The sequence below is a fragment of the Danio rerio genome, chromosome 23 (genome assembly GCF_049306965.1).
Source record: "Danio rerio strain Tuebingen ecotype United States chromosome 23, GRCz12tu, whole genome shotgun sequence".
NCBI classification, from domain to species: Eukaryota; Metazoa; Chordata; class Actinopteri; order Cypriniformes; family Danionidae; genus Danio; species Danio rerio.
The window spans coordinates 3,662,213-3,685,000 of NC_133198.1; the positions used below are offsets into that span (position 1 = coordinate 3,662,213).

Sequence of the window (22,788 nt, forward strand, 5' to 3'; positions counted from 1 at the left end):
CCAAGCCCATTTGCTGCTCTTGTTGGATTTCGAGTTTGCTTTTGCTACATTGTCTAATCCAGGCATGTCCAAACTCGGTTCTGGAGGGTCGGTGTCCTGCAAAGTTTAGTTCCAACCCCAATCAGACACACCTGGGCTAGCTAATCAAGCTCTTACTTGTTTTTCTAGAAACATACTTGCAGGTGTGATGAGGCAAGTTGGAGCTAAAATCTGCAGGACACCCCTGGTCTAGTCCATATGGACATACAGTATGAGTTGATAAACTGGCTAAAAAAAGGAAATGGCCCCAGAACAACTTCTTTTCTTTGTTTGAGTTGTTTTTTTTCCACCCATCGATGTATTACCATTAGGTATGCAATGATTATAGATTTCGGTTGTACGATGATAGTCTGCGGAATACTCATGGTTTCACAGTTATCACGATTATTATGCATTCGTTAAATTAAGAACAAGACTAACTTAGAAAATCATATTAAAACTCCATATATTTTAAAGTGTTATTTATTGCTGCTCAGTAACTAATTAATGCAGCACAAAATAATACTAAAAAGCAAACAATAGTTAATTTCTCTTTGAACTTAAAAATAAGTGAAAAAAAGCTTTTGCATTTAAACATAAGTATAAATTTTACACCATAAATAAATAAATAAAAGAAGAAATAAAAAATAGTATTTGTCTAATGTTTTTTAAAAAATTGATTAGTATTTTCATACTCTATTTTTTGTCTCTATGGAGTAGAAATGTTGATATTCCATACAAAGTATAAAGCGGACCAGTCAGTTGTTGACTCGTGGTGTGCTTGCAGCATTCTTTCAACTAGGTGTGCCTGGAAAGCATGAGCACATCATGCCGCATGTGCATACTGGCCAATATGCACATGGAAGCTATGCGCCTCCATTGGAAATAATTAACTTATTTTCACCTTTATTAATAGGACAGTGGAAATATACATACAGGAAAGCAGAAATAGAAGAAAGATCGGCAAAAGACCTTAAGCCAGGAATCGAACTTGGGTCACTGCGAGCACCCCGGTGCAAATTTTTTGTCCTCCATGAGGAAAATGGCTCATAAATCACACAAAATAAAGTATTTTGAAGATGTAAAAAAAAGGTTGTTTTCTTTAAAGGTTGGGTTTAAGGGTAGTGAGACGTCTAATAGACGTCTAAACATAGTTGTCAGCTAAAAAAAGGTTAAATTTGGGCTGTCAGAGAAAATCCAATAGATGTCTAAGAATAGGCCAAAACTAGACTAGTCATCAACTAAACAGACTATAACGTCTGTCTAATCAGTCTATTTGATGACTAGTCTAATTTTGGGCTATTCTTGGATGTTTATTAGATTTTCACTGACAGCCCAAGTTTAGTCTTGTTTTAGCCAAGCTGTCTAGGTTTAGATATTATTAGATGTTAATTAAACACAAGATTGTTTGCTGGGGTGTGTCAGATTTTTTGTTTTCTCTGGTTGAAATAAGGGGTCACTAAACTTGTTCCTGTAGAATTAAGCTTCAACCCTAACAAAACACACCTGAATAAGGCCGTACTCACACTAGGTACAGTTGCCTCGAAACGGGCCAAAGCACGCTTGTCCCCCCTCTCCTCCGACGGCCCGTGCTCACACCACAAACGGGCCTCGGCACGCTTACGTTATCGCTGCTGCGCTGTTCAGTCAGAAGCGCTCTCTCACTCAGCAGCACAGTGGAGATTTCTCTAGTTATATCGTTTCAGTGGTTTGTTATGCAGTGACATGCAGTCAAATATTTCGCCACATAGTCCTTAGGGATGCGGTGACACGCAGTCAGATATTTCGCCGAACAGATCCGCCACTTTTGGCGCTCAAAAACAATCATAAAGCTCTCGTGCTGCAGGAATGAGGTCTGCTGAAGGCGCGCAGCTGTCGTGCTGTGAGGAGTTCTTGCTTTAATAAACTGCAGCAGTTTGCGTTCACTGAACAGTAAGAATTATTAATAAATCCATATGAAACAGCCCCGTAAAAGTCACGTCTCGCTTTCAGTTTCGAGCTTTGGCGCGTTTTGCACTCACAAGCGTATTGTGCCAAAGCCCAAGTGAACCGCACTCAGGCACACCTCTTCCAACCGGGCCAGGGCTGGCCAAGTGAACCGTGCTTGAGCCCGATTCAGGGCACTCACACTTCTCAAACGATCCGGGAAACGGGCCTGGGCACGGTACGGATGGCATAGTGTGAGTAGGCCCTAAGCTAATCAAGGTCTTACTAGGTATACTCGAAACCTTCAGGCAGGTGTGTTGAGGAAAGTTGAAACTAAACTCTGCAGGGACATCAGCCCTCTAGGACCGAGATTGGTGACCCCTTAAATCAGGCGTGTCCAAACTACGGCCCGCGGGCCATCTGCGGCCCGCAATCAGTTTTGTGGTGGCCCGCGAGGCTTTTTATAAATAATAACAGAATCTGGCCCGCTATACAAAAATGAACGTAATTCAATAAATAACCACCGGGTGTCGCTATTACATGCATTCAATTAAGCAGCAGTTCTTGTTATGATCTATCTATCTATCTATCTATCTATCTATCTATCTATCTATCTATCTATCTATCTATCTATCTATCTATCTATCTGTCTATCTGTCTATCTGTCTATCTGTCTGTCTGTCTGTCTGTCTGTCTACACACAGTTGAAGTCTGAATTATTAGCCCCACTTTGATTTATTTCTTCTTTTTAAATATTTCCCAAATGATGTTTAACAGAGCAAGGACATTTTTACAGTATGTCTGATAATATTTTTTCTTTTGGAGAAAGACTTTTGTTTTATTTCGACTAGAATAATAAGCGGTTTCAATTTTTTTATGAACCATTTTAAGGTCAAAATTATTAGCCCCTTAAGTCTTCAGAACAAACCATTGTTATAAAATAACTTGCCTAATTACCTTAACTTGACTAGTTAACTTTATTAACCTAGTTAAGCCTTTAAATGTCACTTTAAGCTGTATAAAAGTGTCTTAAAAATATCTAGTCAAATATTATTTACTGTCATCATGGCAAAGATAAAATAAATCAGTTATTAGAAATGAGTTACTAAAACTAATATGTTTAGAAATGTGTGGGAAAAAAAATCTTCTCTCCGTTAAACAGAAATTGGAAATCCGTTAAAAATAAATGGGGGCTAATAATTTAGGGGGGCTAATTTGGCCCGCGACAACGTTTGTTTTTTTGCATCTGGCCCTCGGCCCAAAAAGTTTGGACACCCCTGCCTTAAATGCTCTGTTTTGCACTTCATGAACAAACAACTTACTATTTTTGTGTGATATATTGTCTTTTAAGTCATGAATTAATCTTCCCAATTCTTTTTAATAACAATCCTGAGTTGCTGGTGGATATTTAATTGAAGGTTGGTCACAGCAACATAACACTGACCGCTCCTTAACATCATTTTTGCTTTTTAATTTTAGCTAACTGCACTTTACCTGCTTTGAAGCTCAGCTCGTCCTGCTCCTGTCCATCATAGTCGTACAGCGCCCGCACGCGAACACCTCCTCTGCTGGCCGTGTCTTCCTCAAAAGAGTTCGCTCCGCCGTTCGTCTCGTTCCCAGAGTATCCGGCGGGCTGCTCATCATCTGACCACTCTGTAGAGTACGCCTGGTTCTTATCATAGCTGCTCACGCTACACAAACAGAAGAAATACAACATATAGCAATTGATTCCACTGAGGTTTCTTGAAATTAGGACTGAAAGGTTAAGATCGAACATGCATAACATGTGCATGAATGATTTTTCTGGAGGTTTAAATTTATGCAATGCTACAAAGACTGCAATGATTTTAGGTTGTTTACATGCTTTAATACAGTGAATACAGTATATACGTGTATATGTTCATCTTGCTGATACTGGGTTGCCTTCAAACCGCCTCAGTTCTTAATGGCCGGAAAACACCAAGCTGACAGTCGGCTGTTGCGAAGAGTTGCATCTTGTCAGGTTAATGACGGCGGTAGTTTGCCGATTCAGCATGTAGAATCAACGTCAGCCATTGATGAAAGAGCACTCTGATTGGCTCTTCAGCTATGAATCAAAGTACGACAACAAAAACTGTGGCGAAACTAAGCAAACAATGCAGGTTATGAGGGAACACAAAGAAGCCGGCGGTCAATTCGTCATATTTCTTAAATATTTGCAAATGATAACGCTTATCAGATAATCAGACATATTAACATGAGCAAATCCCTTAGTGGTGATTGAGAACGTACTGTGTAAATGGTATGTAAACGCTGCTTTGTTTATGGTTTGCACATGTGCAGCACCAGTTCTGGTTTCCCAGAACTTTTATTCTTTGTAGAATACAGATCCTGCCCCCTGCAGGTATAGAGAGGTAAATACTCTCATACAGAAGCAGAACACACACCCTTTATTTAGTTTAGCACGGCAACAACACTGTCATTTTTCGTTACTGCTAGTTCATTGATGTCAGCTTGTTGTGTCCCGGGCTTCACAGTATATTTTAGATAAGTTGTTGGAAGCATTCCTCAGAAATGTTGTATAATGTGAATCTCCCATTCCAGTACATTCCAAAGGGGCTATAGTGGACTAAGATCTGGTGACTGTGAAGGTTATTTGAGTTTGGTGAACTCAAGATTGACGACCATGATTCTGTTCACTCCAAAGTGCCCTTCGGAGGGCAGTATGCACTGTATGGAATGCATCATATGAAGGGGAACCTGTCTATAGGAACACACTTCCTTCATAGATCTCTCTTCTGAAGAGCTGGTTATCTAAAATAAGTTGTGGTAAACAAAAGAGGCAAGCGAAATGTGCATAGGGAGGGTTCTTAACCACGAAACACCAACATGGTGTGGCTAAATATCAACTATCAATATAAATGGCCTATAAGTAAGGAAGTAAACTTCTCCCATAGCAAAATTTCTCTGGCCCAGATCTGGCCCACACCATCAGCATTTGCTCGGCCCACATGCTGCAGTGAATTACGGTACATGACTGGACCAAGTCTGGCTTCCATACAAGAGGCAAACATGAACCATATCTGTGCCAAGTCTCAGCGAAGTTAATAACCCATAACTGGGCCTGAACTGGGCCAGATATGCTAGTGTGTCACGACTGCAATGCTTTTTATAAACCCATGTAGCATTTCTCTTTATGGCTGTGCTTTTTTTTTTAAGTGACCTGATTGATAGATGGGGCAAGGGGGCGTGGCCGAGAGCCGTGGGAACGGAATGAGGCCACCGCGTAAGTGGATACACCTGCGGTGCGCACCTGCCTCGGATCCCACGGAAGGAGCTCTAGACCATAAAAGGAGGACCGATAGCAGAGGAAGCCGAGAGAGGACCGGGCCCGGACATATTTTACTTTTGCTTTCAGTTTGACGGCAGTCTCCGTGAGGAGCTGCCGTCTGTTTGTTTTGGTTTAGATGGCAGTCTCCGTGAGGAGCTGCCGTCACTGTTATTAATAAATATTTTAAAACTGCGTCAGTTCTCCGCCTCCTTCTTCCCGGCGGCCAAAGGGGCCGTGAACTTCATTACAATAGAATTTTTTCTTTACTCAAAAATAATTTAAATGTATTTTTAAAGTGGGTCAAAATAGGCCGAACTTACGTGGCCCACATTTTAACATCTGGGCCCAATACTACATTTGATATCTGGCCCAAATCTTGTGTGCCGCCTGTAAGACGGTGCCAACTCAGCCAAACCTGGGTCATGTTTGGCCTACATCCTGCATGTCAGTGCCAGACGAATGCCTGCTGTGCCAGCTTTATGCCAAACCTGGGCCAGAATTCTTTGCAATCTGAGTTTGATAGATTAATATACAGTTTCCACAGAAGAGGTTAAAGCCAAAATCTAAAGAGATCAGAAGAGAGTTCTCTGTTGAGCTTCAAAGATTTTTTTATGGAGAGTGTGAAGTGTGGAGGGGACAGAAATCAAACTCTAAAAAGAGAAAAGTTCACTGCAGATGAAAGCGAGGCGAGTGTGAAGCAGAGTCTGACCTGCCGCGGTCTCCTGGTTGACCTGCGTGTTCTGTGTTCGGGGTGGCAGGAGCGACTCCATCAGGCTTCTTCTTTTCTCTCTTGGCAACAGCATTGGTAGCCTCTGGATTATATTCCTGAGAGAACCAGGACAGAAAAACTTACTTTCACTTCATACAGTTCCTGAGAATGATGTTTTAAAATCGTTTTCTTTACTATCAGTCCGTGATAGTAAAGAAACACATTTAAATTTTACCTCATTATTTACATTCAAAAACGTCATATAATGTTGTTTACAGCAAACAGAAATATGTTCTAGAACAGAGGTGTCAAAAGGTAGGGTTGAGACAAGCCTGAAAGACTAAACTAGTTTGATAAGATGTGTTTAATTAGAGTTAGAACTAAACTGTACAGAGCTGCAGCCCTCCAGAAACTGAGTTTGACCCCTGTGTTCTAGAACTATATCCGATTAAAAAAAAAAAAAATAGCATCAAAAACTTTCATTTATGCGGCTAACTTACAGTAAGGCTTTACAGATATATTTGAGGTTTTGTGACCATAGAAATCTCAAAAACACACAAGGCCTGTTTAAACCTCAGTATATATTATTGATAAAAAATGTGTACCTCAAACTGGGGCCAGTTCATATGCATGCCGGGACCGTGATTATTACTGAACCACTTGAGATCCTCTTGTGTGTTGGCGGCCAGAATGGTCCGCTCAAACTCACGGTACACTGCAGCATAGCTGTACATGAAGAGCACACACACAGAAAATACACAAACTCAACAGAACCCCTTGACGAATACACTTCATAAAACTAGACTCCAGGGAGCTCTAACCTCGAACTGAAGGATTTAAAAATGTTATTGAATTAGACATGATTAGCCACCATCCTTCAAGAACACACCAACTTTGTATTAAATAATGAGTTAAATTGTAACATCCCTACACTGTGCTTCAAAAGTATTCAGAGATATGATTGAATATTTCTGGTAATCGTGGAGCTTCTTTACAGCTACAGTTTTACAGTATTGTTATTCGTTATACTGAAACAAGAGGCCAATATATTCAAAGAAATCACCTTTTGAATGTGTGAATAAATTATGTAGATTTTGATTTAATTGATGCTTCTGTGAGTCTTGTGTATCAAATCTGATCTTTAATTTGCATTTTCTATTGCATTCAAGTCAGGTGATAGGCTGGGCCATTCCACAGCTTGATTTTCTTTCTCTGAAAGCATTTGAGAGATTCCTTGACTGTGTTTTGGATCATTGTCTTGCTGAAATATCCACTCTGGATTCATCTTCATCCTTCTGCTAATGTAGATGTTGGACTGAAGCAGCTAATATTAATTTACACTGATGAAGGGCAGTTGCTAAAGAACTACTGAGAGATTTCAGCTACTGTCTGGGCTTTCACTGCTGAACTACACCCCCTTTCTTCATGTGTTCAATACTTTTTCCTAGCGTCATTTCATTTTATTTTGCATAATTTCATTTGTAAACTGTTTTGTACTTTGCATATATGGATTTATTTGGTTGTTACCAACAACTGGTGAAAATATCAAGTCAGCAGCACCTTTTCAGCCTATGTTTTCTAATGTTCATGTGTTAAATCCTTTTTCCCCCTCACTGTATATATATTTTTGTCTTGTTTCATGTCCAAATATCAAAAAAATCTAGACAAGCAAAATATTGTACAAAATAACAAAATTAATTTGCTTACCCCATTGGCAAAAAAACTGGAAAAACTATTTTGGCACATTATTACTGAAAAAAAACTATATTTTTGCTTGTCTAGAAAATGCTTTTTGATTTAAGATTTTTTTTAGATACTTGGACTAGAAACAAGGCAAGTCAAGGCAAGTTTATTTATATACTGTAGCACATGTCATACACAATAGTAAATCAAAGTGCTTTACATAAACATAAATAAAAGAAACAAGGAAATAAATAAAAATTTGAAAGAATTAAAAATGATTAAAACTAATAAAAGCAGATTAAAAGGTGTTAGAACAGGTTATAAAAGAATGAATAGTGCATCATAATAGTGCAAGACAGGACAAAAACTTTTTTCTTTTTTTTTTTTTTTTGCTGTGTAAGATCCTGATTCCTCTGTGAATGGGAGGTTTACACTGACTTTTGGTTCTCGGTGAGGTTTAGGTGTCGTTTGATGTCCAGCAGGACCTCTTTGAGGAAGGTCAGCCGCTTGACCTCATGCTGCTGACATTGGTCAAACACCTGCTCCATGCTCTCCATGTATGGTGGTCTGCACTTGGACAGCTCGTCCAGAGACTTCTCATACTTCTCCTTCGCCTGCCAGAAACACACAATTCCATTCAAGTTTATTTGTATAGCTCTTTTCACAACAGTTATAGTGAAAAGCAGCTTTACTAAAGTGCACATTATTATAGTACAATCAAATTCAGAAAAGTAAGGTTATTTGTTACAATAACTTTAACTAATTGACTAGTAACTAATAGTTAAAGTTATTATATATAAACATAGTAACCCTGCAGTTATATAGTATATATACTGTGCTCAACATATATGAGTATATATACTCATATATACAACAGTTCTGTCTGGATCTCGAATCTGATTGGCTGATAGCCGTGATATATTTAAGTAATATCAGCATCCGTACAGCGTCTTTACCCTTTGTGTATTACTCCGCCTACATACATCAAGCAGACACTACAGTTTGACAAATATTACTGCTGTTACACATCAAAATATACTTTTGAGGCTTTTTTTAGTGGAGAATGTAGTTGTTTAGATTGCAACTATGCTGTTTATTTGCAAGAATAGTGCCTATTTAAAATATTTACAATTTCTATGAGAGCTCGTCGGCGACAGTTGACGTTTTCTATCCACAAGATGGCAACAGAACCGCATAATAAGCCCTTACGCTTAGAAGATATAACAGTCTGATTTCTAACTACAGCACATCAAATTAATATTAAACTGATAAGCACACCTGCCAACACAAGTATTCCATATTTCAGACCAGTCTCCCGCAAACATCCCATTTTTATTTCTTTCTAAAAAAAATTCACGAAATTTCACCCACCCCCCTCTTTGGTACAGTCTGTAAACTAGACACCCCCGGGTTGCCAACTTTGGTTCAGTACCCAATCGAAGCGGCCACCCAAAACCCGCTGCATCCTGTTCTCAACCTCACCCCCGAACACCCCCTCACCCCCCAGATTTCAGAGACATGCAGGCAGGTTAGATGATCTGTCTTTTTGTATGTTGCTGTATTTTTTACCGATTTGCTCGCATTTCAGGAATGTGTGTTGTGTTGGCAGATTGAAATAAGCAAAGTCTGCACGTGTTTAGCGTTTTTCCTTATAGCAAACACAACAGCAGTCTGGTAACGTTAGTGGAATTATTGTTATTTTCAGGATTAATTATTGTGAAATCCTGATTGCAACAGAGACTGTAGACTTTAACACTGTAATAAGATGTCTCTATAGATGGATGGCATTTCATGTCACGTTCAGCCTTATAATCTTAAAGAGATCACTTTAGAGTCATTCAAACACTAGCTCTAAAGTGACGTTGGTGAATTAGTAACGGCTTCTGCTGTTTTGACATCAGCTGCAGATTTGAATGAATAGCGGAAGAAAGTAGTTCCTAATAAAAAGGGGTTTTTAGACTCTCCGTGTTTTTTTTTTCTTTTTCTTATTTATATACAAGATTGTGCCATTGAACTATTGTATAAACGCAATATCACACGAATAGCAGTGCGATATGGCTGAATGTAGCCCCCCACTAGTGCTGATATAGAGCCATATCGCACTGCTACTCGTGTAATATTGCTCATATATGTACCCCCCTCATATATATACTCATATATACCCCCCCACCCCCCATCAACACACACACACACACACACACACACACACACACAAATCTCTTATTTACATAAATATATTCTAAAGAAAGCTTTACAATAGGATATTTGCGGAAGTATGCTAAAGGACTTTTAATTTGTCAGTAACCTGGGTTAAGTGCCTCATGTGAACTGTACACAGTTACAAAAGCGGCACGTTTAAGGTATGTTTTCATTAACCCCCAGGGGTCTAAGGGTGTTTTGGGGCCATGGAGAAGTTTTGACATGCACTGACATGTGCGTTGTTTGTGTTGTTTCAAGTGTGAAGAAGATTGCAGAACACAGAGTTTTGTAGTTGTGTCATGATGACCTGCAATGCTACTCAATATTAAGCCTATATAGAAATGTTTTACAACATTTGAATGTCTCGGACCACATTCACAGTCAGTAAAACACAACTCAAAGTTTAAATCTGGCCTGAAAGTCTATCAATAGAAAGGTTCTTTGTGCTGGAAAGCGAATGCAACTTTAATTAGTTTCTGTATTTTGGCCAGTTTTCCCGCACCTTCTGCACATCCTGTTTGCATTTCTCGGTCTTCTCGTGGAGTTTTTTCTGCTGGTCAGGAGTGACCGATGCATCTGCTTCACGGGATGCAGCCAGCTTCTCCTCTTTACAGGCCATGTGGTAGGTTTTCTTGGCTGTTTCCATCTGCAAACACACAGGCAGACACCAATCTCTTTAACTACATAACAGCAACAATGCAGCTCAACGGATAAACCTGGGCATTGGTTGCTGAATATAACAGAAACTGTTCTTATCATAAGATCATGCCCAGTTCTGAGGTCAGGAGACTGGTAAAATATAATCTTAATTTAAAGGAATAGGTAAATAAACAATACAAATTCTCAAATCATTTACATAAATACTTATAAAAGCTGATTTAATAAATTAAGAATACATAATAATGTCACCTTCCCCAGCAGGCATCATATGACATTGATCTTTAGTTCTATTTTGGTTGCGACATCAGGTGACCAAAATTTAACATCAATTTGCTGTCTAATACTGACGTCAGCTCACATCTAATACTGACATCAGCAGACGTTTATCTTTGGTTGGCTTTAGGCTGTGGCAACTAAAATCCAACATCATTTTATTATCATAATATGACATTCATACAACGTCAATGTCTAACATCTTTAGCCACTGATATTTGGTTGATATTAGGTTTTGGCATTAACTACAAAAAATCCATCATCATCTTAATGTCAAACATGAAGTCCATACATCTTGACGCTGATGTCTGACCTCAAACTGACGTTGGGTTCTGACGTCAACCCGATTTTCATATACAACCAAAGTTCAAAGTTAGTCTGACGTTGACGTCAATTGTACGTCTGTGTGACATGCGGATCTTTTTTTACAATTCCTTATGAATTTTTACTCATAAATTCTGACTTAACATTGCTTGATTTTGACTTTTTCTCCCCTGTAGTTAAATTCTGAACTCAGATGTAGTTTTTTGTCCTTTTAAATGACTTCTGCGGCGACGCAGTGGCACAGTAGGTAGTGCTGTCGCCTCACAGCAAGAAGGTTGCTGGTTCGATCATCGGCTCAGTTGGGGTTTCTGTGTGGAGTTTGCATGTTCTCTCTGCGTCCGCGTGGGTTTCCTCTGGGTGCTCCGGTTTCCCCCACAGTCCAAACACATGTGGTACAGCTGAATTTGGTAGGCTAAATTGTCCGTAGTGCATGAGTGTGTTTGTGAATGTAAGTTAGCGGTTCATTCTGCTGTGGCGGCCCCGGATTAATAAAGGGAATAAGCCGACAAGAAAATGAATGAATTAAATGACTTCTTTTAATTTAGGAATTAATTTTTAATTTTCTTTTAATTTTCTGTGAAGTCATTTATTGTTATTATTGTAACTTTGCAGTAGTTTATCTCCTTGTTGACATCTAAGTCGACAGGCTTTGAGGACTTTAAGATACAGAGCTCGGATTCAAAAATAAAATTTAAAGTTCTATGAAGGAAAAATTGTTTCAAATAAAATCCGTCTCACAGCAGCTGTTAGATGCAGGTAGAGTGTAGGAGCTCTAGAGGGCGCTGCTGCAGCCTCAGCTCCTCTGTGTTGCCAGATCTAGACATTATAAGCATTGCATCATTGGAACTGCTTAATCTACTGAAAGCCTTAATAGTGTCATTTGGGTGTTAATAAAGTGATAAGAGGAAGTTTGCAGTTAACAAATCCATATCCTGTTTGCAAAATGCAATATTTGAATTGACTCTGTACATTTTTCAGGGGATTGCTTTTGTTAGTTATTTTGTTAGTTATTCATTTTGCTAGTTAGTTATTTTGTTAGTTATTTGTATAGTTTTGTATTATTTCGTAGCATTCTCTGGCAATGAAATGTGAAATGGCAAAATATGTTACCCATCAGATTGTGCTACCAGTGATCACGGACAAAGTTATCACAGACGAAAGTCAATAACTGAGTGCGGGATGTGGGAGATGTATCGTGGAAGGGAGTCTCTGGGTGTTGGTGTGTATCGTGGACAAAAGTTAAGGGGGCTGATAAATAAGGGATTAAGCTAAAGGAAAATGGATGAATTTAAACTATGCCATAACCATTACTTGTGACTCTCTCACAGAATGAACATGATCAAACATGAGCTGTACTTGTACCTCTTTGAGTTTCTTAGCCCAGGGTTTCTGGGCTTTTTTGAAGCCCTCTTCAGCCTCTTTGGTTTCCTTGAATCCGCCCATCATCTGTCTGTGGTACGAGTCTTTCTGCCAGTTCTTCACCTTCTCGACGTCTTCGTTCATCAGACCGTTCTTCACCTCCTGATGAAGTTCACTCACCTTATCGGCCTCAGTCATCATGGCTATCCAGGCTCGCTCCACTGACCCATACTGAGGCCCTGCACACACACACGAGCACACACACAGACAGACGAACCAAATCAGAAATAGACAAAACAATATATTGAAGTGCTATTATACTAGCATTCTTTACATAACAGATTTGTTTAAAACTAGCCAGCTTTTTTTTATTATTTTGCTGTAAAATAGGAATAATTTTTTAATTATTTTTGTCTCTTTTTCTTTTAATCAAACAATTATTTGTATTGGTCATGTAAGGGTCATATATTAACTGAATTTCTAATGTTGTGTGTGAGTGCTGTGCATACTAATTAGCATTTTTGCAGAAGTAGATAGATGCGGGTCCAAAATTAAATTCAGCTCTGCAGAAACTTCCTGTCTGAAGAGAGGTGTTAAAACTGAACACAGAACACAGAAAGATTTATACTTTTTTTGTTGTGCAGAGAATTTGTAGAAAAAGAAGAAGTATGTCGAAGGTGCGGCCAATGGAGGACTGAACAATGACTGACAAGTGACGTTACACCAAAACTCCACCTGTTAAGATCAGTTGTGTATATATAATGGAGTCAGGAAATGTATGTTAGTTGTGAACCTTTTGAATGTAATTCTTGTGTTGCATTGGGGTAATGTAACCCAGAGCTCTGTCATCGAATTATTCATTTGTATCTAATAAATTGTGACGATTTTTGACATTGAAGAAAAACCTCTTCTAACCTTTTCTCTTGAACGCGCATGGAGTTGGCTAGAAATTGCAACAATTTACCAGCCACCACCAGCATTTAAGATGATTTTCATTAAAATGTGATGGTCCTCAGAATATTTCAAGCTAGTTATATGTCCACATTATATATCAAAATAAAGAACCAACCATCTGCTTTCAAACAAAAAACAGAACAAAACACTTCATTCTATCTTCATGTTTTACCACTGAATGCAATGTATTTAGTCAGCCACCAATTGTGCAGGTTCTCCCACTTAAAAAGATGAGAGAGGCCTGTAATTTTCATCATAGCTACACCTCAACTATGAAAGACAAAATGAGAAAAACAATCTAGAAAATCACATTGAAGGATTTTTAATTTATTTATTTAGCAAATTATGGTGACACATAAGTATTAGGTCAATAACAATATTTCATCTCAATACTTTGTTATATATCCTTTGTTGGCTATAACAGAGGTAAAGCATTTTCTGTAAGTCCTCACGGTTTTCACACACTGTTGCTAGTATTTTAGCCCATTCCTCTACGCAGATCTCCTTTAGAGCAGTGATGTTTTGGGCAACACACACTTTCAACTCCCTCCAAAGATTTTCTATGGGATTAAGATCTGGAAACTGACTAGGCCACTCCAGGACTTTGAAATGCTTCTTATAAAGCCACTCCTTCATTGCCCGGGTGGTGTGTTTGAGATCATTGTCATGCTGAAAGACCCAGCCATGTTTCATCATCAATGCTCTTGCTGATGGAAGGAGGTTTTTACTTAAAATCTCAAGATACATGGCCCCATTTACTCTAAAAGTCTACCTTGTAAGCAGCGATTTTTGATTGCCTTAAAAGACCACCTAAGTCCAAAAATGCGGAGGTTTTTCTTTCAGTTCACCATGCGGTATCAAATTCCATTAAAGAAAGGTAGAAAGATTAAAAATGAAACATACGAAAGTAGATGAAACTCGCCTGGTAATGAGAGCCTGGTAATGCGACATTAATTGTTTTATACTTGGTCTAATCCATATTTCTTTGCATGTTGAAGACACGTCGACCACAACAGAAAAGAAAAAACTGCAACCGCGTTAATTGCGTTAATTTTTTTAACTCGGTAAATATTTTTAATTAATTGCATGCGTTAATGCACAAATTTTGACAGCACTAGTATATACACATGCATGCACAAACTAATTAAATAATTAAATAATGGAGTGAACCAAAGAAAAGAATCTACACATTTTCTGAACTTCTTATATTTTATACCTGGGAGACCCACAAGTTAACACTAATTGCTGTAAAAGCTAGAAGCATTGTCTCATAATCGACAAAATAATCTCCATTATAGGAGTTAACTGGTTAAAACATTAAAGGGGGAAGCCTCAGGTTGTCTCACTGACCCTTCTCGATGAGCTGCCTCCACCGTTTGGACCATTCGGTGAGCTGCGCGCTGTAGGACTTCTCAATCTTGGCACGTTCCTGAAGGCAGTTCATAAGATCATTGCAAAGTCGATGGCCGTCATCAATTCTCTTGACAGCGCGCTTATAGTTTCCCACCTAGGAGAAGCGGAAGAAATCATGTTATACAGACATCCTATAATAACACAGTGATACTGTGGAGAACAACGTTTATTTTAGCACCATTTTATAATATAATGACAACTATTTAGTAAAGCTACTTTTAAACACAGAATTTTTGAAGTGGTCATCTTGAAGCCAAAGCTCTTAAGTATTATATTATCCTAGTGGGCTATCCTCAGTAGACAGGTACAGTCTTGTGCAATGTAAAACATTTCTTTCTGTCTTCAAATTGTTTTAGTTGAATCAAATGAACTTTTCTAGTCATCTCAACTAACATCAATCAAACTGACAAAAAATATTAAGTTAAACTGTACAACTTAAAAATTTACTCAATTTGTTTTATTTAAATTTATTTATACAACAGTTCTGTCTGGTTTTCAAACCTGATTGGCTGCTATATCTGCAATAACAGCATTCGTACTGCCTCTTCACCCTTGTGTATTACTCCGCCCACCCACATGACAAGCTGAGGCATTAGCTCACTACAGTCTGACAACATAATGTACTTTTGAGGCTTTTTTTAGTCGAGAATGTAGTTGTTTAGATTAAACAACTATGCAGTTTATTAATAAGGATAGTGCCTGTTTTAAATATTTATAATTTTGGAGATTTAGCAAGTTGGCAGCCATTATCAGAGCAAAGAAATTGACAGTTGACGTTCCACCACAAAATGTCGACAGACACCGCATATTAAGTCCTTAGGGAAAAAATTTAAGCATACATCTTTAAACTACAGCTGATCAAATCATTATAAAACATGTTAGAGACATTCTAAAGTGGGGTCACACACTGCATGCGCTGCTCAGTGATGCGACGTGCCACACATGACAGTTGGAATTATTTATTTTTGCTCAGCATAAATAAGTAGAGCCCTTCTGCATTTAAACAAAACAGTGTTAAAACAGTTATATCTAGTTCATTCAATCATTTTCTTTTCGGCTTAGTCCCTTAATTAATATGGAGTCGCCACAGCGTAATGAACCGGCAGTTATATCTAATTATATCTTTAAAAATAACACACAGTTTGGTCACCTAATATAGATTTAGCAATAGAAAAATATTCATATTTAAATTCAAATTAGTTATTATAACAAAAAGAGACATTTGCTTTTGTTTCTCTGAATTTTTCCTGTTTATCAAAATTCCCATTAATACATAGATTAAACCATTAATACATAGGTTTTTAGAGTGTGATCTTAAGTTTTTTTGTTTGTTTGTTTAGTTAGATTAGTTCCAACTTTGGCTTTGACACTGATTGATCTAATGTTTATACACAAATATATATATTACCTACTGCGCCACTGTTTTGCCCCCATATATATATATATATATATATATATATATGGGGGCAAAGCAGTGGCGCAGTAGGTAATGCTGTCGCCTCACAGCAAGAAGATCGCTGGTTCGAGCCTCGGCTCAGTTGGCGTTTCTGTGTGGAGTTTGCGTTCGCGTGGGTTTCCTCCGGTTGCTCCGGTTTCCCCCACAGTCCAAAGACATGCGGTACAGGTGAATTGGGTAGGCTAAATTGTCCGTAGTGTATTAGTGTGTGTGTAAATGTGTGTGTGGATGTTTCCCAGAGATGGGTTGTGGCTGGAAGGGCATCCGCTGCGTAAAAACTTGCTGGATAAGTTGCCGGTTCATTCCGTTGTGGCGACCCTGAAAAAATAAAGAGACTAAGCCGACAAGAAAATAAATGAATATATATATAGATATAAAGCATCCTTTAATCAAATATTAATTAAAGAGAGATCTTTGAGGGGGTAATCAATTATGCTGAGCACTGTATAATATAATAAAATAATATAATATAATATAATATAATATAATATAATATAATATAATATAATATAATATAATATAATATAATATAATATGGGGTGACACAGGTTGCTGGTTTCGAGCCTCGGGCTGGGTCAGAAGGCGTTTCTGTGGGGAGTTTGCATGTTCTCCCTGCATTCACATGGTTTCCTCCGGGTGTTCTGGTTTTCCCCACAGTCCAAAGACATGCGGTACAGGTGAATTGGGTAAGCTAAATCGTATCGTAGTCTATAATGTTTAATAATCAATTTAAATTACGTAAAAATAAATAAATAAGCAGCATTAATTCGCATCCATACATGTGAAGTATGCACAGTGTGTACAGCCATATTTTGACTTGCCACTGTAACATACTACATTTTGCTAGCTTCAGCATGTCATTGCTACTTTTTAAGGGTAGTTTAGTAGTAACTTGCTAAATTACAACTATTTAGCTACCTACAGGGGCAGCACGTGGCGCAGTGGGTAGCACAATCGCCTCACAGCAAGAAGGTCGTTGGTTCAAGCCCTGGCTGGTTCAGTTGGCATTTCTGTGTGGAGTTTGCTTGTTCGTGGGTTTCCTCCACAGTCCAAAGACATGCGGTACAGGTGAATTTGGTAAGCTAAACTGTCCGTAGTGTATGCGTGTGAATGAGTCTGTATGGATGTTTCCCTGAGATGGGTTGCAGCTGGAAGGACATCCGCTGCGTAAAACACATGCTGGATAAGTTGGTGGTTCATTCCGCTGTGGCGACCCAAGATTAATAAAGGGACTAAGCCGAAAAGAACATGAATGAATGAATATTATAATATAATAGCATGCAGTTGTGTGTGCTGCCTGCAGGTGGCGTGAGAGCAGACTGAGTTTGGCTGATAAGCGGGGGAAGGGACTCATTCTTGTGCATGTGTTATGCAATGACTGCCACAGCTTTGTGTCCATGTGCTCCTAGCGCTAATCCTGCGCTTCACTGCGCTAACAATGACATCATTCGCGCGCACACTAACACTCACACACACATACAGACAGATACGTGCCCAGCAGAGGCTTTGAGACAGGTTTAAAGGGATGAAAGATGCTATGTGAGCCCACAATCTCACTGCAATGATGTCTACCAAAATACAAACAACACAATCCATTGAAACGCCTATTAAATGGATGTATCTTTGTCAAAAGGATAACTGACCAACTGTTGAGGGCAGTATAAAGGCTACTACGTTTTTACAGTAGCAGGATAAGTTTTATAGTAATAGCTACAGTATGTTCAAATGTTTATTCAGATCTTATTTTCATTCAACTACATAAATGGCTGAATTCCTTCGTCTATATTAGGGATTTCCTGGAATATTCTGCTACTTTTTTGAGGCGTATATGGAATTTCTGCTCAAGTATGAATGAAACAGGCATTACCTGCATTTAAAGTGCTACAAAGCCCACATCACTCTATTTTGAGGAAAACTGAAAAAATCTCCCTCTAAGGAAATTTGAAGTAAACATATTTCTAGCATATAAATCTTTATTTTTATTATTTGTACTATTTTTAATACAGTTGTTGTTATATAAAAAATAGTAGCCTATTGAATATCAATAGGCGAGGCAGTGGCGCAGTAGGTAGTGCTGTCGCCTCACAGCAAGGTCGCTGGGTCGCTGGTTCGAGCCTCAGCTCAGTTGGCATTTCTGTGTATGTTCTCCCTGTGTTCGCGTGGGTTTCCTCCGGGTGCTCCGGTTTCCCCCACAGTCCAAAGACATGCGGTACAGGTGAATTGGGTAGGCTAAATTGTCCGTAGTGTATGAGTGTGTGTGTGTGAATGTGTGTGTGGATGTTTCCCAGAGATGGGTTGCGGCTGGAAAAGCATCCGCTGTGTAAAAACTTGCTGGATAAGTTGGCGGTTCATTCCGCTGTGGCGACCCTGGATTAATAAATGGACTAAGCCGACAAGAAAATGAATGAATGAACTTCCAGCTGCACCTGTATCCCTTTTAGCAACAACCCCTGGAGAAGGCTTCCATGAAGGCGGAGCCTCAAAGCCACACCTAATATTCAATTATCAGCATTGACCAATAGGAGTTCAAAGTAGGGCTGTGTATTGGCAAGGGCCTCACGATATGATATATATCAAAATACATCGGTCAAGATACAATATATCACAATATATTGTGATACAATAAATATTGTGATATATTGCAATAGTTTGTATTAGTATGTGTGTCATGTTATATTGACAACTTGATAAAGTCAGCAGACGAATTAAAATTCCAGTTCAAATTTTTGAGATTTGCAAAGCTTGCAAATAGCATTTTTTTGTGTATAATTCCATATTCCATGGTATAGTGTTATATACAGCCACACGTCAGCCCTAAAAGCTGGAGGCGCCTTTATATTTTCCACCATGCTCACTCTTTCTTAGTTTTGATACTGTACTGCTTAGCGTTTTGTTGATAGTTAGCGACATCTACTGGAGCAGAGGAGGAGGTTGTTTGGTTGTTTATCGACACTTCAGGTTGGACTATCGATAAACTATTGCCAAAGGAATTATCGCGATAGTTAGATATATCAATATTTTTGCACAGCCCTAGTTCAAAGATGTGTTCACCAGCCAAAGTCTGTTTAGGAAGCTGTTTCAAATTCAAAACATTTTCATGACTTGTCCAACCCAGGCTCATTCTGAAAACGTAGTCCAGCGGACGTTTTTGGAGACCACGAAATACGTCCCGGGAGGTAAGTATTTGTGCAGTTTTTGTTTTCACGAATCCACTAAGAGGCCGCTGTGTGTGCTTTTTCGTATCTCGAACGTCTCTCGCGAGTGCCGTTCGCGCCCGCGCTGTTCTCGCGTCAACCCACCAGAGGCCGCTGTCTGACTGACTGAATGATTGACTGCGCGACCGGCCAATCGGCTGACCCACCCTCCTCCTTCCCTGAACTCAACCAGTTTTACCGATTGACCCGCCCGCCCGCTCACTTCCTTAAACCCGAGCAACAATTTAGAAAAGCCGTCTAGAAAAAGAAAAGCCCTCCTGTTTTTTTTTTTTTTTTTTTTTTACCACGTTTTCGGATTTCACCACGTTCTCACCCTGTTATGAACTCGTTCGCTTTATTTTTTGGATTATGGTTTCTGGAACCGCTCTTCCCCGGACTCGAACCGGGACGCCTTTGTCAACTCCTCTTCTCTGCATCTGAAGTCCGCCGATGCACACGATGAGCTGACCGAACAAACTGACTGCATCGTGAAAGCCCTCCACACGGAGGTAAGCGGTCAGCCGGCAAGCGCGAAAGGGAATGGCGTCACACCGCCCCGTAGCGTTCGCTTAAAAAATTGAAATGCAGCCAAACGTACCTCCCGGGACGTATTTTGCGGTCTCCAGAAACGTCCACTGGACTACTATTTCAGAATGAGCCTAGGTTGGACTTGTCGCAAAAGTTCATCCTTTAGTTTCTTCTGAGGTATAAACAGCTCTCATGAGCTGAGGGTGCAGTAATCACTATACTATTTTTCATTCATTCAAAGAAAAATCAACTTTCTAGTAGAGTTTTATTCCGAGCCAGTTTTTACTACAGTGTTTATAACCTGGTGTTCAGCAACACTGACCTTCGCACAAGCTTGGTTGAGTCATACAAGCCTATAAATGAAAACCCACGCTGACACGGCTCCGTATTCACACTCACAGAGACTGCCTGAAACACTGCGGTCAGGATGCAGGTGCTGCCCTGCGCAGGTGCCTGACTAGAAATAGACCTTGTGCTGGAGGATCTGCTTAACGTCGCTTCAAAACAAACAAAAAGACGCAGTAAAACACTCACTCGGCAGCGCTATTTGAATATGCGATTGCTCTGACATAATGCTGACATGATGTTAAGATTGTATCGTCTGCCAGATGCTCACAAAGAGAGATGTGAAGGGCTCTGGCAGCATCACAGGGCCGACAGTGTGCTTAAATAGAGCTCATTGTGAGCGTTTTGGCGCATTGTGATAGCGTGAACACAACGGCTCTCTGTTTTCCAAGCAGAGCTGGCAGAAACACAAGGCCACTATTGATGGCCGGCTGAAGAACTGCGCAGTGTAGCTTTTAAGGGAAGGAAATGGTGGCTTTGGTTCGTACCTCCCAAAAGCTGTCCATGGCCTCATCAGCGACAGCGGATTCATCGTAGGAGCCAGACATGGTGCTGGGTGATGTGGAGCAGGACTGAACACGTCTGCAGAAAAGCGGACTTCCTCAAGCACTAAAAAGAGAGACAGAGACAAGCAGACATTGATCAGTCACACTGAAAACAGATACTGCAGCAGATGATAATATATGTAGAGTTCAGATGCAAAAATAAATGTATGGAGCTAATAATATGCCAAAATAGTCGAATTTGTATTGTGTTCATTTCAATTATTGACAATTGCAATTTAATATTCATCCATTCTCTTTTCAGCTAAGTCCCTTTATTATTCTGGGGTTGCCACAGCAGAATGAACTTATCCAACATATGTTTTTACGCAGCGGATGCCCATCTGCAACCCATCACTGGGAAACACATACTGTACACAGCTGAAAAGAAAATGAATGACTGGACATTTAAAGAAACCCAAAGTTAATGTTATATGGATATGCTTCTTGATATAATCACTGTCGTTTTCAATCAGTTGAACGGCTGGAATGTGTCAGCTGCAGGAATATAGTACTGACAATGATCAATGAATCAATATTATTCTACCAAGCAAACTGTTTAGAACAATGATTAAAGACAATGCTTCGTATGCCTGTAGAAAAACTGGCCTTGAAGGACTGCCTTTGAAGCAGCCAGAATAGAACCGCTTGTGTTTCTTCTGCATTGTTCTCTTACTGCAGTGGTGGGCCAATGTTTTAGACCCGAGGGCCACATCAAGTTTTGCAAACCAAGTGAAGGGCCACATGTCAAATCCTTCAAAAATAATTTTATTTATAGTGGCAGTATGCATGGAATATGTAATATCGGACTGAAACATGTCACATTAACACAAAACAGATTTTTTATTAGGTATTATTATGTCAAATGTACAAGTCAAATTAATTTGCACTGCTATTTATATTTACTTATCAATCATCATAAAATAATAAAATAATCCCTTATAAAATAATAATAATAATAATAATAATAATAATAATGTAATATTTTTTACAGAGGAGAATAGAAAAGATATTGTCTGATAGAAACAAATCTCATATTAACACATTAAAAATAATTGTAAAAACTTGTACTGTAAATAATTGTACTGCTATTAGAATATACAGATCAATTAATCAAAAAACTTAATAAAACCACAAATCTTTGATAAAAGAACTTTTTAAAGTGGACGTATGCATGGAAAATATATTTATGACAAAAATTAACACATTTAACCAGCAATTATTACATAACTTGAGTCAAATTCACAACAATCTCATTTGAGCTTGTATTAATATGCTTATATCAATCATTATAAAACCAAACCGACTCAACATCATAACTTTTCAATCCAGATGGATGGGTCAACCATTACTGCATCCAAAATAGTGAAAAGCCTTGGAGTAACGATTGATGACCAACTAAACTTCTCTGACCACATTTCTAGAACTGCTCGATCTTGCAGATTCGCACTCTACAACATCAGAAAGGTCCGACCCTTCCTATCTGAACATGCAGCTCAACTCCTTGTTCAAGCTCTTGTTCTCTCCAGACTGGACTATTGCAACTCTCTACTAGCCGGGCTTCCAGCTAACTCTATCAAGCCTCTTCAGCTGCTTCAGAACGCAGCAGCACGAGTGGTCTTTAATGAACCTAAAAGAGCACATGTCACTCCGCTGCTAATCCGTTTGCACTGGCTGCCAGTTGCTGCTCGCATCAAATTCAAAGCTCTGATGTTTGCTTACAAAGCGACCTCTGGCTTTGCTCCTTTTTATCTGCTCTCACTTCTGCAGAAGTATGTGCCCTCCAGAAACTTGCGTTCTGTGAATGAACGTCGCCTCGTGGTTCCATCCCAAAGAGGGAAGAAATCTCTCTCGCATTCAATCTGCCCAGTTGGTGGAATGAACTCCCTAACTGC

The 22,788-nt window shown here is 39.2% G+C and overlaps 1 protein-coding gene across 2 annotated transcripts in view; it reads right to left on the reverse strand.

Annotated features, from left to right (window-relative positions):
• The window catches only part of pacsin1a (protein kinase C and casein kinase substrate in neurons 1a), a 59,954-nt gene that overhangs the window by 5,900 nt on the left and 31,266 nt on the right, over positions 1-22,788 (reverse strand). For both annotated transcript variants that reach the window (XM_005161905.6, NM_001328357.1), the window contains 8 exon segments: positions 20,840-20,960; positions 14,766-14,922; positions 12,465-12,700; positions 10,348-10,491; positions 8,085-8,260; positions 6,569-6,689; positions 5,964-6,079; positions 3,439-3,635 (listed from right to left, as the gene is read on the reverse strand). In XM_005161905.6, coding sequence (XP_005161962.2) covers positions 3,439-3,635; positions 5,964-6,079; positions 6,569-6,689; positions 8,085-8,260; positions 10,348-10,491; positions 12,465-12,700; positions 14,766-14,922; positions 20,840-20,899 — 1,207 coding nt within the window. In that variant the 5' untranslated portion in view covers positions 20,900-20,960.